At 40.5% G+C, this 19,112-nt stretch overlaps 1 protein-coding gene across 8 annotated transcripts in view; it reads right to left on the minus strand.

The window, feature by feature from the left end:
• Positions 1 to 655: 655 nt before the first annotated feature.
• LOC133469406 (protein shisa-6) overlaps positions 656 to 19,112 on the minus strand; it is a 79,046-nt gene continuing 60,589 nt past the window's right edge. For 2 of the 8 annotated variants that reach the window (XM_061756428.1, XM_061756426.1), the window contains 5 exons: positions 15,675 to 15,737; positions 14,172 to 14,192; positions 9,199 to 9,351; positions 6,735 to 6,838; positions 656 to 2,030 (listed from right to left, as the gene is read on the minus strand). In XM_061756428.1, coding sequence (XP_061612412.1) covers positions 1,188 to 2,030; positions 6,735 to 6,838; positions 9,199 to 9,351; positions 14,172 to 14,192; positions 15,675 to 15,737 — 1,184 coding nt within the window. In that variant the 3' untranslated portion in view covers positions 656 to 1,187. The remainder of the gene's footprint in view (positions 2,031 to 6,734; positions 6,839 to 9,198; positions 9,352 to 14,171; positions 14,193 to 15,674; positions 15,738 to 19,112) is intronic. The other 6 variants (XM_061756431.1, XM_061756429.1, XM_061756434.1 and 3 more) reach the window with 4 other exon arrangements.

The raw sequence follows: 19,112 nt of genomic DNA on the forward strand, positions 1-19,112 counted from the left end.
TTTGCACACATTATTGTGTTTCATCCTGATTAATGTGGTGCAAATAAAGATACACAACACAGATAGTTCTGAAGTAACAATATTGAACGTTTAGAAAAATATGGATGTTTATTTGTCCCCACAAGCATTATAATCCATTTCCATAATTTTCACCTTCATTGATGTCAATGGAACACAGTACACATCCAAGTGAACAGTGGTATACTTCTTTATCTTCACAGTTATTCCTTTCTTCCTATAAACAGTTTTGCAAAGACACACAGTATAGTTGTTTTTCCTGTCAAATACTTGGTTAAGTGGGTTTCTAATCTGAACTCACAAAACAGTGACAATTTTTCGTTGTTCTTCAAAGAATCGATTTAAAACTGACAGTCTAATACTAAGTCCATTCAGTTCAGACCTGTCCAGGATAATATTTCTAATATAGCTTATTTACAATCATCTACTTGAAGCAAATAAAACAAAAATATATCATTATCATGGTTTGCGTTCAAAAAATGCTAGCCATCACTAAAAACTCCGAAACAGTGTAATTATTTTCTTCTTAATGATTGTGCTTTGTAAACCACATAACCACTTCATTTTTAGAAATGGAACATCTGTTAGAGGCACCTGAGAGTGCAAATAACATCCATTTCAGCTTCTCTCTTTGAGATGCTTCATAGTTATGAGTAGGACAGGGTGCACAAATGTTTTTTTTTTCATCAATTTATTTATATATTTATAATGTTATTACAGGTTCATCCAAGCTCATCATCTGTGTTGCACAGAAATCAAGGAGGAATTTGGCCCGTGGGTTTCACTGTGCAAAGCCCTTTAAGATTTGCCAGAAAAGTTCATAGATTGGCTGGACAAAAGGGGGGTCAGTCGAGGCTTGAAAGGACATGGAATGAGGCCAGGGTCTGTGCATGAATAAGATAATAAAGATATGGGAGCTATAGTCGGCAAATGAATGTGAGAATTTTGCACGTCCCAAATGAAAATAATCTGAATGTAGTGTACAGTGTAGCTCATTTTACCGGTCTCTCGTGTTAAGATAGTGGATGTTCTTGGTCCTGGAACATGGGTCAAGGTAAATTTACATCACTACTGCCCTACTCTAATAGAGTAGTGAGCACACCGGCCTCCCTAGGCCGATGACACAGTTGTGTTTTTGTCTGTGCAGTTCAGGCACTCCATGGTTGCCGTTACACAGTCACCTCAGTCTTGCTGCCTGTGCGGTAGTGCTGTGGATGTTGTTGCTGCTGGAGATGCTGTGGAGCGTATTGGAGCTGCTCCACAGTGTGAGTCCGTCTGGCGGCAAATGCCTGCCGCTTGGATACAGTCTGGTTCATTGCTAAAGTGTTGGAGTGTGGTGCTGCTGCTGCTCCTGGAGTTCCGGCGCTGACTCCACCGCCGCCGTTGTTAGAGGCACTGGGATGGGAGTGCATTTTGGTCATCTTGTAGCGATCCAGAAGAGGCGTGGTGGGGATGAAGACATCTGTGTGCGAGATGGCACGTGACATGGACTTGTCGCTTCCATAAAACCCACCGGAGATACTGGTGACCATGCCACGCTTCAACGACATCATCAGCTTGTCCGGCGAGAGCAGAGGATCCTGGGATAGAAGGCGGTCTTGAGAGTACAGGCGATCTTGTGAGTAGAGTCGTTCTTGAGAGTAGTGGCGGTCTTTTGAGTAGAGGTGATCCTGTGAGAGAAGTCGGTCCTTGGAGTACATGCGGTCTTTGGTGTACAGGCGATCTTGGGAAGTATGGCGGTCCTGCGGAAGCAGTCGCTCCTGGGATCGAAGACGTTCAGCAGACAGCAGCTGTTCGTCTGAGAGAATCCGGCCTCCATAAGGGGACATACCATTAGAGGATGTGTTGTAATCCTGTTGTGGGGCTCTCTGTGGGGACAGGACCCGATCTTGGGACATGGCTCTCTGGACACGACGGGGTCTCTGTCTTTGCTGGGAGGACTGTGACTGGGGAGTTGCCTGCAAGATGGAAGACTGTGGAACCTGACTCTGAAGCTGTTGTTGATCCCGATGCTATATAACAAAATAAAGGGAGCAGAGCAGAACAAAAGGAACCTGTTAGTCAAGGGCTCTGTTTTTAATCATTCACTCATTAGCTACTCCCTTCACTATCATTAAAATGAAAAATTGCTTTCGAACACTAGTTGGCCGCGTTAATTACGTCATGGCTATCGGATAATTACAATGCACTGGATAAACGTCAGCTGGTGCAACTTCTGTATGTAATAAATATTGAACAAATAAATATCATAATAGAGTGATTTTCTATTTTCAAGGTACTCAAAGCGCTTTAACACTCTCTCCACATTCACCTACTGATGACGCAGCATCAGAAGCAACTGGGATCCAGTACCTTGCTCAAGGACACTTCGACATGGTTGGGAGGCGACCACTCTACCAACTGAGCCACTACTTATACGAAATATATTTTCGCACCACAACTCATACATTTTTCTCTTGGCAAAAATCAAACAATACTCCAGAAAGGGAGAATCTTTGTTCTGTATTGGCGCTTTGCATCATGTGATACATTTCTTTTTTAGTGACCGTCAGTTGTCCACTACTTTTCAAAATGCATTGTGGGATACATGAAGTGCACTGCATAGAGGATAACCGAAACTTACTATATATTTGAACAGCACAACAAAATGGCAAACTCACTATAAGAGGATTTCTATATTTTTATAGGCCACTTGAAAAAAAAAAGTTATTCTTTTAAATAAATTAAAAGATTGATTTATGTAAAATAATTTGGACCCTCTGCATCGCAGAGCTGATTTCTTCTACCAGACATTTTTAGAACCATGAAAATAAAAATCACATCACTCTATGACTTACTTTCATGGAGTGACAGAGTGCAAAATTCTGAAAAATTATTATTTACTTCTCTTCAAACGAATTAGAATAATATAAAGGCAAAATGGTACAGAAATGTATTTAGGAAAACAGAAAAACTCCATAAATAATTCGATTTCTTCAAAATGTGTTGTAGATTCTACAAAAAAATCAGAAGTACTAGTTTTTTTAAACTCAGATGGAAAAACATCTACTTAAGTAAAAGCATCAAGTCTGTCATTAGATCATAAAACTTCAAAATGGACACAAGCACAACTTAATTAAATCCAACATTTAAATAAGCATAAGCATAGCATTTCTGTGTGTCACGGAGTGACACTCATGTAGTGACATTTTTGAATGAAAGACAGAATTTTGCTGAAACTCTTATATTATCACTCAATCTCATGATAGATCAAAAGCTATCCTTTAAGACTGTAACATGAGAATACCACTAAAGAAGGCCTGTCACCGAATTGACAATTAATTTAGTTACTCACCCTCTTTTCAAAATTTGTTTTTGCAGTATGGCTGACAAAAAAAATTCTGGTTTACATGTTGCGTACGGTGGAACGGTGGACGACTGGTTAGCACATCTGCCTCACAGTTCTGAGGACCTGGGTTCAAATCCGCCCTCGCCTGTGTGGAGTTTGTATCTTCTCCCCATGCCTGCTTGGGCTTTCTCCGGATACTCCGGTTTCCTCCCGCATCCCAAAAACATGCACAGCAGGTTGATTGAAGACTCTAAATTGCCCGTAGATGTGAATGTGAGTGCCCGCAACCCTACCTATTAAATTACTGAATGGGTTATCCAAGACCCAAATTCTCAAAAACAGAGAAAAATCTCAAAAACACAGTGACATTTTATGAAGAAAACAAAAAGCTGTGTCAGCAGCCTGGAAAACTAATTTTACGGCAAAAAGCTTTGCGTGGTGTGTGAAGCATAAAGTGTGACTATCATTTAATGCTAAATTAACAAAGTTATGTTTTACATCATGAGTTAAGGACTTGGGACAACTGTGGCCACTAAAAATATAGAAACCCTATAAAGTGGAGAGGAACTGATTCCGGACCCAGCTATGTTCTTGCTTTAGGCTTGTCAGTTAATGATCTTTCAACGTTCATATCTGACCAGTTTTGTACATGTATTGCTACTACAAACGTTATCAGGTAAATCATTTTATTACTCCGTCTTTTGCCATGTTTCTCCCAAGTGCTATAGTTTGGTTCAGCTCGACATTACAACTAGTACAGCCTGATCTAGCCTGTATTCTTACATTGTGGGGTAACGAGGTGGGATAGATGTGTCAGCTTTGCAAGCAGCTTGATGGCATAACGCCGCCAATTATTAAAAACAAAAAAATTAACATTGACGAGGTATTTTTTTGTTCTTTTCTTTCCATTCGAGGGATGCGTACAGAAAGCATCAAATGTGGCACGAGTTTGAAGTACACAATTCTGGAAACACTGTCCATCAAAATGTTAGCACCCACTCTATGAGCATTCTGCTGTCCAGAAATGACCTTCAGATGTTTCCTTGACATTATTGTACTAAGCACTGGAGACAACCCCAACTGATGAGTGTCACTGGATGGCAGACTCTTTGCACCCAGACAACCAAATAAACAAATAGAGAAACTTTTTCTCTGGATGAATTCCTCTTTACTAATCATGATCACCCTCTGGCTCCCTGGAAACATTTCAGTAAAGAACGCTGCAGGGTATCCACAAATAGGTACAAAATGACAGCCTTTGAATCCTGATTGCATGATAAACACCACAGAAGGAAAAAAACATTGCAGCCAAGCTATGCACAGTACCGAAGTTGATTTTGACCAATCAAAAACCATCACACTTGCCTGAGTCTCAACTGGGGAGACTTAAGGCCTCTTTATACTCCCGCGCTTGCGCGGCTGACAACGCCCGCATTGCATCATGTGACCGACGAATTGTCCGTGCGTCGCTTGACGCACACGGCAAACATTGTTGCTGTTGTTGCTTTGTTCCTTGTTAAGGAAAGGAAAATAAAAACGGCTATTGAAAAATGGCCACAAAATGCAGAGGAAACACCTAGCCAATACAAACCGTAGCGACATCCCCGACTTGGAGGAGAAGTGCAGCACACTTTCAAAACAGCGCATGTGGGTTGCGCTCAAGTATAAACGAAAACTGCGTGTGGGATAGCCGCAGTGACGTCAGCACGGTCGCTGTCCGCGCGAGTATAAACAAGTCTTTAAACTATAGATGGCGACCAGATATCTGAATGATGAAATCCATTTGAGGGATCACATGGAAGTGACGATTCTCCGTCAGCCAATCAACAAATTGCAGTGTGCCACCATTTGGGTATTGTAGGCTACATGTGCTACGCTTAGTGCCCCAACAGCTGGGTGCCTAAAAGCAGCACAGTTAATTTGGTACGGACTAGGGCTGTTCACTGGGTGGAGACTCGAATAGGGATTCTAATGGAAATGGAAAAGTGATCATCGAATGAAAATTTTCAGACTTGAATCAGAACGAATAGAACATCACACTACTTACTTTATTCTGACAACAGCTGCAACTGTTGCCACATTGCATTTACTTTGAAAAATAAAAAAAATCACATTTAGCCTTTGTTTATGGCCGACGCCATTTTGACTTACTGCATATAGTTTGTGCGCATATGGGCAGTTGTATAGTACTTTAGTTCCTGCAGTTGATCACAGCTCACCGATGCAAATAGCCGTAGCTGTCTCCAATGAGATGAGCTCCGCAGAAGGAGGCGTCCGATAGCCGTGCCCGAGGAGTTGCACGGATGTTCATGGCAGATGGCGACGGTGGAAGAATTATTGCGAGAAAGTTGAGCAAGACCCAAAATAGGGGCAGATGACGAGAGATAGCTAGCTAGCTATCTAGCTGTCTGAAAAAGAGGAAGATGGTCCCAGCCAGCGTGGATTTAGGCATTTTACAGCACCGAAACGGCTCAAAAACCAATCTGGGTTCTACTTTTGGCCACAGTACAGAGAGGGATCCTGGTTCAAGTAAGCCATTTTAAACTAAAAAGAAAAACCTTTCCAGAGGGAAAAGCAGTAGCCAAAATGTGGCAGCCATCATACACTCGTTCCTGTTTTCAAGAAATCTAATTGGATTTTTCATTTGTTGGACGATGACATCTTTACTTGGGAATAGTACAAAGAGTCACGATTGGATTCTGATTGGGAAATCATTCATTACTGTCAACACAAATAGCGAATGGGGATTTAGAGTGCGAATCTGAGCCCTACTACGCACCAAACTGGGCCAAACTGCACTGCTTAGTGGCAACTCAGCTGTTGTTTTACACTGACCATTTCTGCAGTGCAGTGTTATGATTACAAGAGCCAATGTAATATCCATCCATCCATCCATTTTCTTTACCACTTATCCTCACTAGGGTCGTGGGCTGCTGGAGCCTAATCCCAGCTATCTTCGGGCGGGAGGCGGAGTACACCCTGAACCGGTCGCCAGCCAATCTCAGGGCAAATAGAAACAAACAACCATTCGCACTCACATTCACACCTACAGGCAATTTCAAGTCCTCAATCAACCTACCATGCATGTCCTTGGGATGTGGGAGGAAACCGTAGTGCCTGGAGAAAACCCACCCAGGCCCGGGGAGAACATGCAAACTCCACACAGGCGGGGCCGGGATTTGAACCCCGGTGCCCAGAACTGTGAGGCAGATGTGCTAACCAGTCACACACTGTGCCGGCCAATATAATATTATTATTAATATTATTTGCAGAGAAGGAGGGAATACCCAAGTTAAGCCAAAATAATTTTGAAGAGTCAAATATAAGACTTTTCATTTGGCTTGCAGATGACTTGACATAAAAAGAACATGAGCACCTGTTTACCCACCTGGTCTTGAGGGATTTTGAGAACATGCAAGGGAAGAGTGCCTCTTGCTGCCAGGTCAGGCAGGTGGCGTTTACGAGTGTAGTAGTCCTCAACTTCTTTATCCGCTGCAGAGGAGATGAGGAGGGATAAAACAGATGCAAGAGGTTGAAGAGGTCATTCAGGGAGAATAGCTTGTTGGAATGCAAGGGAAGAATGCAGATAAAGAGCGATACATTTCTGATAGATTTCAGAGAACACCTTTACAAGACCGTGGAGTAGAATGTGAAAGAAGAGACAGAGAATTGCAGTCAGATGATATTACATGTCAGGCACATAATAACCACATGTCCAGATTGGGAAGCCTACAGGAGGCTATGGCTGTGGGGGGAACTCTCTCAAAGGTCACACAAAAGGAGATTCAAACATTTTCATATCACATAGACACGCGGCGTTCAGTACATGCTAAACAGCATAGAGTAACAGTCCACAATGACATGTAGTCGTGAATGTAATGATTTCCCCTTATTTTTTCAATGGATATACTGTAAATAATTATAACATGCATCCAGAACAGAATATTTTCCCAGACAGTCATAAAGAAGGCACTGTAGCACGGACAACATGCCACACAAAACCATGCAAACAAATGCAAAATACATTATTTATTAATATTATTATCATTAGTATTGTTGTTGTTATTATTATTGTTGTTGTTATTCTTATTATTATTATGAACATTCATACAGCAATAGTTGCAAAAAACGTCATTGGGTGTCCTTTCTGAGCACTGACACGAACACTGTTTAATCATCTCACGCAGTCAGAGATGGGGTGTGATTTCAAAACGGAGGAAACATTGATTGAGAATTCATACGCGACCTTTGCATCACAGCTATATGTGTGAGGTGTTCTTTATTCCACCTGTCAAGGCTAGTCACTGCAAAAATCCCCTTCAGCGGCCACTCACACCTGCTTGCCCCAAATCGATTCATAATGACCATTCATAATAACAAGATATTCCTTTCTTGAGTATAATGCACACATTGCACTCTTATCAACCATATTTCTATTCTCTAAAACAATCATTTGTAATGTACAGGTATACTGCCCAGTGCAGCAAAAAAATGTTTTACTTCCATTTTGATACCAATTTGAATAAGCATTTGTGCATTTTTATTATATCTCAACACTGAAAACAGCCTCGTTTTCCCTCATTCCCAAAGTAGAATCTTTTAGCATGTAGACATCAGTTGTGTGACATAAAAGCCATGTTAGAACCTTTTGGCCTTTTATTGCGACAACTGAATTGCAGTGGAAGCAGATGTAGACGTTAGCACGACTCAAAGACCTGCTCTGATGTTTACAATAATCTGCTTTGAAGGCACTCTCTTGATGTTCTATATTTTATTATATTGGTATTATTATGGCCCGCCAAATCAAAAGTGTTTATTCTCAAAAACAGTAAAGGTAAGTGCATCTTGCTACCTTGTCATTTTGCGAGACTCGTGCCTGGCAGCTAAACAAGTGTGAGCCGTATGGAGTGAGACCTGATGGAAGGCATTGTAGATGGCTCCACTCACTTTGACTGGGAGCCAGCAGTGAAGTGAGGCAGGAATGATGCAATTACACAAGCCTTAAGGAATATTTGTGTTCCACTTCAAGAATGTCATGAGATGGGACCACATTGTGCTCCAGAAATCCACCAAAGCACCACAAAATCAATACCGAGTTGGGCAAGGCATAAAACAGCTTAAATGTACGATGACACCAAAGTAGTGAAACAGGGAAAGAAGAGAATGAGTCATTGTTTTTTTGGAGATACAGAGGGGGATTTCATTTACTGTATAGTGGACCCTCTAAAGTGGAATGCCTGTGAGGTTGTACAATTTGAAATTCAACCAAAACTTTTAAGGCCACAGAAAAGTTGGGAATTTGAACCATCGTCATGTGTGACATTAGCCCACTTCAGTTAAGTGAGCAAAGGATTCACGTTTGTGTAAAATGTATGATTGACCGCAACATGTGCCGTGAACAGAAGAACACCAGAAGAGAGGAAGAATATATCCCAAAATCTAAGTGCATTTAGGAGACTCAGTCGTCTCACAAAAATGAAAACTTATTGTTTTCATGTGTTATACATATATTAAACGAGCTTTTTTTTTTAATACACTTGACACTTGTAACTGTAGTTGTTTAAAAAGCATGTGCAGGACAAAAAAATTGTTTTGAAATCTAAACCAATCAGTCAACTAGCACTTCGGAGCAGATCGTGTTCGACGAAAAGTCTTCACTGCGTTCACAAATTGAACTTCGATTTTTTTCAAATTTTGTTCTAGTAGCTTCGCATTGACTAAAGTTACCTCACAATGTGACCAACGTCAATGGCCTCGATAAAGTTGCTCGAGGTCTCGTGGATCAAGGCACAAAAATCATGCATGACATCAGGGATCCTGCGCTTGCATTAGTGCTGTGAACTTGGACCTACTCAGTTTCTTCAGGGACGAGAAGCGGTTGAGGTCGGCTTTGATGGCCGCCTCGTAAGAGGGCGGCAGGTGGGACAGACTCTGGAAGGAGCGTGAAAAAGACAGGTCGTAGGGCTCCGTCTGCGAGGTCAGGATGCCACTTATCCGATTGTTTTCTAGAGACACGTACATACATATACAGACACATGGGAGGGAGGAAAAAAGAAATGGGCAGTGCTGGCTTCTCCTTTCCACGCTTATCCTCGTTTAAAAAGAGTGAAAGCATGACGAGACCACAGGCAACCACCATGGAAGACCACCCGCTGAGACGAAAAAGCAAAGATAGAGCTGGAGTTCTTAGTCCTACAAATATTTCCTGGAGGCAGATTTGCTGTAACCCAATCTTACAGTGTTCCCTGGCATGAATATTTAGAATCAATGGTTGGATTTTCTGCCGAAGTCACTGAGCAGAGGATGTGCATATGGTTTTTTGCCTTTATTATGACAAAAAGTACATTTTCATCTCTTGGAATTTGAAAGTTTAGAGGAGACAGGAAGTTTTAATTCTACAGAAATACTCAGGATAAGTGTTATCCAAGAGTAGTTTTTTTGGACAAAGGTGTTCCATGTGTCCTCAAGTTAATGGCCTGGTGAAATTTAACCAAGAGCATAATAAAATCAGATGGATTGTTTCTTTTTCAACCTCTAATCTTTGGCAGCATAAATACTTCCAATTTACTATCAGCTTCTTTATTGCCCTTTTCACAAAGACTTTAATGAGCTCTTAATGACACAATTTGCTGCATGACAGCTTTGTCATTCAAACCAATAAAAGAGTGCCAAATTGACAAAAAGCCCAAAATTTAGACTATTTTATACACTGCTTATGGATTATAGTTGAAGGTAGCATTTTTTTTTTATTCACTGATTTCAGTGTATATTAAAATAATAAATACATTTAGAGATGCACTATTGCCACCTTTCCAATACACAATACAGAATGACCTCAGCTCAGCTCTTTCTGCATTGGTGGTCATTAGTTTGCCACTTCAAAATAGTACTGACACAATGAAATCCACACCACACTGAATTTTTCATAACGGACAACAACACAAACAACAACGATGGAAGAGCCTGAGTGTCTCTTGTATTTTGTCATTTTACTGAAGAAGAGATTAAGGCCAGAAAACAGATGGCTGCAGCAAATTGGACATTGTGGAGTATAATACTGCAGCACCAGAGCTAAGAGAAAGAGACAGGTTTGTGTGTGTGTTGATTCGTGTCATTCGGAGCTGTTTAAGTTACAATGAGGATCATGAAACTGTCTGACAAATGGAAAAAAACTCACCATATGGTATAAGCTGCCATGAAACCCTGGCTAATGAGGAATGAGAAATAGAACTTGGAGAACCTGATTTTTTAGTACACACTGGAAAAAGGGATTCAACTTGCATTTATTTTGGCCACACACAACGTAAAAAGAAGACAGTGGTCCTTAATCACTCGGTTTTTAAATTGCCTTCATAAATTTGTTTTTAAGAAAGTTCTTGAGAATATATCTATATCTCATTGTGAAAAACTTATGAAAGTACAGAATTGCTTGCGCTCTTGTTTGTAAAACAATTGACATAGATTCTGTAAATGCCCTCCCAATATAAAGACATGAAATGACCCTCGATTCTCCATGCGAGGTGAGACTAGAAACGCCCTGCGCATAAACACACAGAAACAAACAACTGCACTTGTGTCAGAATGCTGCTGATACTTTGTAAAGGTGAAATATTTCTGAATTTTACAGTAAAATCATCTTACAAGAATACGAAACAAGGCTTTAAGAACAATTTTGTCTGTCAGAACTGTTACTCAACGAGCCCTAAAATTGTTGCTTTGATGGAACTGGAGTGACTGCATGGCTCAAGCCTTGTGTGGCGTACCAGGTTATCTCGGCTTAACACCTGCCTTATCTACTTATTCAGGGAAACTGTTTCTTTGCCTGTGCTTCAGCTTAACCAAAAAAAAGAAAAAAAACAATTCAAGTGAATCTGCCTTTGGGTAATGGCTGCAGGTTTAAAAACTCCAACTAGCTTTAGTGACAGTAAAGTTGGGAGTCACACGGTACATATATCAGGGACTCAGTAGGTGTTTGGCACATGACTGACTCGACAAGTGACAGGTTTGATGGGAAAAAGCAGTGTCCAACAGATTGGAAAAAAAAGAAAACAGATAGAGACAACAGCATAAACAACAGATGTGTGCCGGCAGAGTGACCCTGCTTGTGACAGTCCTGCGAGATGTCATGAGGAACAGTGTCAGGGAGCAACGCCTGCTCTGACTGAACGTGGTGTGATATGCTGAAGCCAGGAAGATGAACAGGGAACGGTTACTCCTCCTCTCATCTTTTACCTTTATCGCGCTTTCCCACAAACTGCTGTCCTCCCGTGTCTGCCATCCACTGCAGACTTCCACGCTCTGTCAATTTGATCTATCCAACCATGCTGCCACCCACTTTTGCTCCTTAATTCTTTCTTGTCCGTTTACAAGGCCCCGCTCTCATTTTCTCTCTCGCTCGTACTCTATCTGGTTCTCTCGTGTGAGCCTGCAAGTCTGTGGAGCGGTGCAGAGCCACAGTAATGGGTGCGGTCCCAGACCTACCTCCAATGAACAGATACAAATACAGCTTTGGTAATGCTGCATGATGGAGAGGGAAGAGGGGAAGACCTTGAAGATAAACAAAGCTTAAAAAAGGATAAAGGGGCAGCAAAATGATGACAAGGAGAAAAAAAAGCGAGTGAAATGAGGAGGAGCGCTTAAGAAAAGATGGCAGGGGGCAACAACAGGGGGTCCCGGGAGCCGGAAGGGCTGTGAAGGATGTGTGTGGACTGCATCAATAAGGCATGATTTGACTCAGGCTGCACTATAGTGTGCTCTAGTTCAAAACTAACATCATCACATTAGACACCAGATGCAGTGACAGGCTCAAACAGACTAACTTGATATTTAAAAACTGGTGAAATTTTGTATGAGTCTTTTTGTGAACAAATCCCATAGAAACACCTTCAAAAGTGTAAAAATGCCACTGGAACTGATCCTTTTTGGTGCGGTAAAAGGCGTAGAATTCCTTATATGCAAAGAGATATACAATATACGCATTCAAGCTCATTTGTATACATTTTAGCAAGCACTTTACCTTTGCTAGAAAAATCTATTCACCTAGCACTTGAAACACTGACATGATAGGTGGTGACCTGATTATGGCAAATATGTTTCTTGGACTGGACACAACAACAAAGAAACACTCTCATATGTGCAGTTTTTTCCCTAAGAAAACTCGGAAACAGTGACACATAAGCTACATTATTATAAATGGGAGCAAAGAACCTTGAAGTTGCTAGAATACTACCTGTCTAAAGCAGTGTGACACATCTCCTTAGCATTGTGTTGCTCAGCTTGGTAATTGCCTTTTTCAATATCTAAGTTAAGTTGCTTGACATTGGAAGAGACTGGAAACTGCTGTTGTATCTGTCCATCCATTTTCTGACCTATAACACTGGATGGATGATCTTGGCAAATGTGGCATGCTTGCCAATATACATTTTTGCAAAATGTGAATCACATTTAATCGAAATAAGCCTTATCTTTGCATAGTGAAAGTATTACAACATTTTATTAAGTATTTTAAGGTGACTACAAAACAGTATGTTAAAACTGCATCATATAGCATTTTTAATCAAGTGATAATGTTAATTATTCTCGTTTGAAGCCATGTAACACAAACTGCAGCACACTGACAAGTGTTGTTATATTGTGCCCCTTATTGTAAGGGTTCTCGTATCTATTTGAGGGTACCATCATGTTGTCGTTAGTAGGTATACATCCACCTTGATTTGATTATTTTTTTTAAATTAAAAAACTGTGGCATTGTTTCCTGAAAGTCATGTTTTTTGAGCGCTCACCATGGCCTACCAAACATTTGCATTTACAATTAGGGTATCGATCATATTCAGCATACTGTAGATTTTATAACTTTTTTTTTTTTTTTTTACCTTATCTACAAATGACATGGTCAGTCTGTCCTTTAAAAAAAAAAAATCAAAAGTGGTCCTTGACCAGAAATGTTTGCCCACTCTTGATATACTGTATGGAACGCATGGTAGCGAATATAATGTAATGAGGTGAATATCGATCTTATTTTTACCGTTTATCCTGTTCAGGGTCACAGCGAGCTGGAGCCCATATCAGATATTTGGGCAAGAAGCAAGATACACCTGGACACCAGTCAATTGCAGGGCACACATACTGTAAACAAAACAACCATTGGCACTGATATTCAGCACCTATGGACAATTTTGAGTCTTCAGTTAACATGCATTTTTTGGGAATGTGGGAGGAAGCCAAAAGCTACATAAGTGTGATAATAATGTGAGAACTGAGCTGATACTCATATCATTTTGACTAAAAATCCTTCAAAGACAAGAACAATGAATCCTGAAACAGATGGTGTAAACCCCACAGAGCCCTGACCCCTACACCATCCAAGCAGTTTGGATAACATGAAGAGACGGAAAATGACGCAAAATTTACAGGTGAAACGAGGCTTGAGACTACTATCTTGCAAAAAAGAAAGTGCATTGTTTTTTCTTTCATTTGTGCCATTACTAATAGCTTCACAATCTTTTTGCAAGATGGGAAAACAAAATACATTGACTTATTCTGCCAAACATTAAGGGAAGATTTTAGTTCATAAAAAAATGTGCGCCCTAAGTTCTACATAGGAGAAAGTGTTTCCATGGAATTTAAAAACAAAAAGAACAATCTGAAACCTGCACTTGGCTCATCTTAAAGCTTTTTGGTTTGTGTACTACAGCCTACTTTATTCATCTGGTTCCCTGGGTCAGAAACAAGCACCCTGCATCCATACCAAACAGCACATTTGTATTTAGTGGAAGAACACATATGGTGTGTATGGAAACACAAATGTCATTTCAGTTTAACTTACCACGCCTCAATGATCGGTGGGCTACCAAAACCAAGTAGAAAAAAATAAGTTCAGTGACATGTTGACAATGACACAAACAGAGGCTACTTCATATTCAGCACAGCTTGCGAAGAAAGTCCCCCCTCGGAAAAAGGAATTGAATCACTTTTTTTTTTTTTTTTTTTAATCTCCCAAGTTTGTGATAAAGGAAGTGCAAATGTGCATTTTCCGTGCTATTTTCTCCATGTTTGTCACAGGCGACTGGGGGTTTCTTGGCAATGGACTTTATCTAGAAAAAAAAACCTGTCAGAGATTCTTCTATCAAGGTCTTTATTTGATGTGTTGTTGGAATTGACTTTTCATGTTTTACACACGCGCAAGTAAAATGAATGTTCCTTTTGGTTATGTGTTTGTTTCATTTTTGTCCCAAAAAGTGGTCTACGGCCAGAAAAAGTCAATCTGAGTTTGCAAGAGTTTTCGGCCACAGAAATATAGGATACACAAACCTTATGGTGAATATTGGCTTAGTTTCTTTCCTTGTACTTATTGATAGTCAAGGGGTGCATAGCCCATACAGGACCTAAAAAATAGTACATTATAAATAAAAAATCCTTAGTAGTTAAATATTTGTTATAAAAATGAAAAAAAAATAATAATGTTTAACAAATTTATTGGAATCTGCTCTTTGCAAAATACAAAAATCAGATCTACAGTATTTGATACACATTATAATCTCAGTCAGATGGTCTTTTGTATAGTGTAAGAATAATTCAAAAGAGAACGTGATTACCAAGGCCGAAACTCTGGTACTGTGGCAATAATTAGTAATATTTTGCAAACTATATAGCTTGCATTTTTTACATTCTAGACAAACAAACAACAAACATCTTAATTTGCTTCAAATATTGGCCTCTTGCGCGTGTTGTATACTAATTACTAGGATATGAACTGCTAGCTAGTGCAGATATGAACAATTACTTTGCAATGACTTGGTGTATATTTATTCCCGTTGTAGTCAATTCTCTGTCTCCACCGTGTATCCTTTTGCAACACAGCCAATTAGTGACCACGGAGCAGCCATTAGGAGAAACAGCTGAATGACAGCTGTAATAGAAAACAATTTAGCTTGATGCGGATTCGCAGCGGTACATGAGGTTACAGTGATAACTTTTGTTCTCAGATAACAGCAGGGAATGTTGGGAGGTTTCATATGCCCTGTCAGCCAGGGGACAGGCTGACCTCCAGCCAATTATTTTCCCGAGATGGTCAGTGGCTGCTTCCTGTTCATAACTGGAATGGAAAGCTTCAACAATTCTACCCACCAGGAAATATAGGACCTTGTTTTCAATCAGAGACAAATATACAGGGGAGTTTGCAGGGAGTGCAATGTTGAACATTTTTTTTCATACAACCATGTCAAGCACCATAATCGGGTTAATGGCCAAGCCCAAGCCCAAGCCTTTATGTCAGACTGTGAGCTGGGAATTTACTTGAATATTCCCATCCCCCTCTAGTTTGTCTTACCATTCTTAGGTGTGCGTATGGGGCTACCTAGAGCCACATGGTTATAGTTGTGCTGATGGGTACCTGCAATGACAAAAGCAATGACAAATCTTTTCAGTGTTCATGAAAAATACTCTGTATCAAACCTAATACAGAGTATTAGAAGCATGAGGGTGACAATGAAAGAGATCATTCAGAACAAAGATGTTAATGTTGTTTTCGTGAATTACAATACAATAGGGTTTCAAAGAGCCTCTATGAGTGACCATGCAGCAGACCATCTTCAGTGGTTAATACTGGGAATAATGCTATGCTCCTGTTCTTCACATTTGATCCTGGACACCCACTTTTTGACTGTGCTGTAGCCTATTGCAGCTTCCCCGTACACATTTTGTACCCTTTTGAAAATATTTTATGGTGGTTCCGCTTCCAAAGCAAGCAATTCAATCACAGCTCTCTGCATCTGACAGGCATCCAACAATAATGTCATTTGTGAAATGACATTATTAAGGACGAACAGGCAAAACTTTAACAAAATAATAAGAAACCTACAAGCAACTATTTAAGCTACAATCAGTTAACATTTCAGAAAGACGTTTCAATTATTATTCGGTTAAATTACATTAGGCTCAATACTTTTTAGCAACCCCTCATATTAAAATGCATGTTTTTGAAATGTTAGATTAAGTGGGAGTAATCAGTAAAACCACAAAATAGCCTGGGGAGCACATGCAAACTCCACAAAGAAAGGCCCAGCTGAGATGTGAGCTCAGTTCCTTTTCTCTGTGAGGCACACACACTAACTAAATGCTCCACCTCACCACCTAAATAAGTCACAGTTTTTTCATTGCAATCTGATTTTGGAAGTGGTACTTCATCTAAGAATGTGTGTGATATGACTCTGAGGAGGATGGACTTGAAGAAAATGATGTCACCATAATGACAAAGCATGGTTTACAAGCGAGGATGCATGCCATAAAGGTTTTCATAATAGCTATATGTTTTTGACAGATTTAAGCAAAAAAGAAAACACTTCAAACAAGTATTTAAACTACAAAAATGTTAAACATCCATCCATTTTCTGAGCCGCTTCTCCTGACTGGAGCCTATCCCAGCTGTCATCGGGCAGGAGGCGGGGTACACCCTGAACTGGTTGCCAGCCAATCGCATGGCACATACAAACAAACAACCATTCGCACTCACATTCACACCGAGGGGCAATTTTAGAGTCTCCAATTCATGCATGTTATTGGGATGTGGGAGGAAACCGGAGTGCCCGGAGAAAACCCACATGCAAACTCCACACAGGCGGGGAGTTGAACCCCGCTCCTCAGAACTGTGAGGCTGACGCTCTAACCAGTCGGGCACCGTGCCGCCAACGTTAAACATTTTGAAAAAAATGTCAATTAATAGGTTAGATTGAATTGGGCTTATTACTTTTTGACTGACCCTCGTACATAAGACATGAACATACCTGTATCTCTCGGTAATGAAAAATCTTATTAAGGATACAATACGCAAAAATGAACAATTTTGCCCGACTAAGGTACTGCATAAGAGGCGGGGCATTAGGCTAAATTCCACAGCTGCATGCTGTCCGTGGTCATTGCCTCTTTCCGTCTGCTGCTCTGTATACATGGCAACAGTCTAAACAGCACCAAAAGTCTGCTGTGTTGTCATGTGGGAAGCAAAGTCGTTTAATTTGCACTTAGAGAGTAAACAACGGTGTCCCTAAATCATGCTTCGTCCTACTAGGTAGGAACGTTTGCAGTCGACGGGCAGTGTGCAGGCTCGGCTGGACACCGCAGAGTGGAGGTACTTTAGAATGAAAGATGGAACCTTTAGCGAGCCCATTGCTCGAAGAAACTTGATGAATGACAGTTATTCTCAGCGGTGTGTTGGAATGTGTGCGCGGTTGTCATTGTAGGTTTGGATGTCTGAGCGAGAGTAGGAACAGATATATGGAGGACCCCGTCGTAGAGAGTCGTGTTGGCGACACTTCATTTGCTATCTGCTGCTGTGCCTGTTTAAAAATACATTACAGCCAACTGCTGAAACATCAATTTACATCTGTCACACAAGTGACAGAGAACAGGGAGTCCCGGCACTCTCATATCATGAGTTTCAATATTTGCTTCGTGTATGGAGATAGATGGCATGTAGAGCATATTCATAATGTTCCTTTACTGTCCCCCCCCCCCCCCCCCCTTTGGAAACTTACACAGATGTGATTATGATAATTGGGGTCTTTCTGGAAACTGAATTAGAATGTCATTTTGGGCTTTTCGGTTACTGTTTGTAGGGTAGAGCGAAATAACCGACAACAACTGGGGGAAGGTTGCAGGAACAGAAGCGAAGATGACATTTTTACATGATGAGTGATTGCATGCTGGATGACAAGTCACATTTTACACAAATACACCAAATGAATGCAAAAGTAAAGCTAGCTCTTTATTATAATGAGTATTTTCCTTAGTCACATCTCTCAGGGGACTGTAATGGTATTTAAATATTACAAATGTTTCTGATTTCCTGATAGTTTGTAAATGCATCTGTCCTTGTACACAACCTGAAGCACTCACCAAAATAATTTATATCATCATGTTATAGGATACTCTACAAATTTTATTAATGTATTTAGTATTATTTATGTTACCTTAGCTATATAATAATATATTTTTTTTTATCCATTACATTTGGATGTCATTAGATTTCATTGTGCAAGTGGGCGGCTGTGGCACAGTAGGTAGAGCGGGTCGTCCAGTGACCGACGGTTCGAATCCCGGCTCTGACTGTCCGCATGTCGAAGTGTCCTTGGACAAGACACTGAACCCTAATTTGCTCCCAATGGGCCTGGCAGCACTTTGCATGGCAGCAGCCACCCATTGGTGTATGAATGTGTGTGTGAATAGGTGAATGTAAGGCTTTGTAAAGTGCTTTGGGCATTGTGATAGTGTAGATAAAGCGCAATATAAGTGCAGTCCATTTACCAGTTACCATTCAAGTGTACCTAATTTCAGTACACACAATCATAATAGCAATGTTATATTATGTTAGTATTGCTTAAGTATTATAGGACAATGGGGTTGATTTTCCCAGTACAAGTAGGTGAGCTCGTTAATCTATTGCTAAGCTTCAAATAGATACAACTGTGCCCAGTTAACAAACAGGTCCTTTGAGAAGGTAAACATACTGTAGGGGGCAGTTCACAGGAGTGCTTCAGCTGTATCGAAAGTGACAGCTAATGCAGGTTTGTAAACCAAGGTGACATCCTAAAGAGATCATTCACCCCCGTAGAAGCAATTTTATCAGACCTGGATAACTTTTTATTCACAACAGTGCAAACAGCAGCACTTAGAGCAAATCCACTCTTCTTTATACACACACTGCTTGTCTCGCGAGCCGCACGTTGTTACAATTACACAAAATATGATTTGCAGATTTGATTGGCCTGAAATA

This window comes from Phyllopteryx taeniolatus, chromosome 19 (assembly GCF_024500385.1).
Source record: "Phyllopteryx taeniolatus isolate TA_2022b chromosome 19, UOR_Ptae_1.2, whole genome shotgun sequence".
NCBI lineage: Eukaryota > Metazoa > Chordata > Actinopteri > Syngnathiformes > Syngnathidae > Phyllopteryx > Phyllopteryx taeniolatus.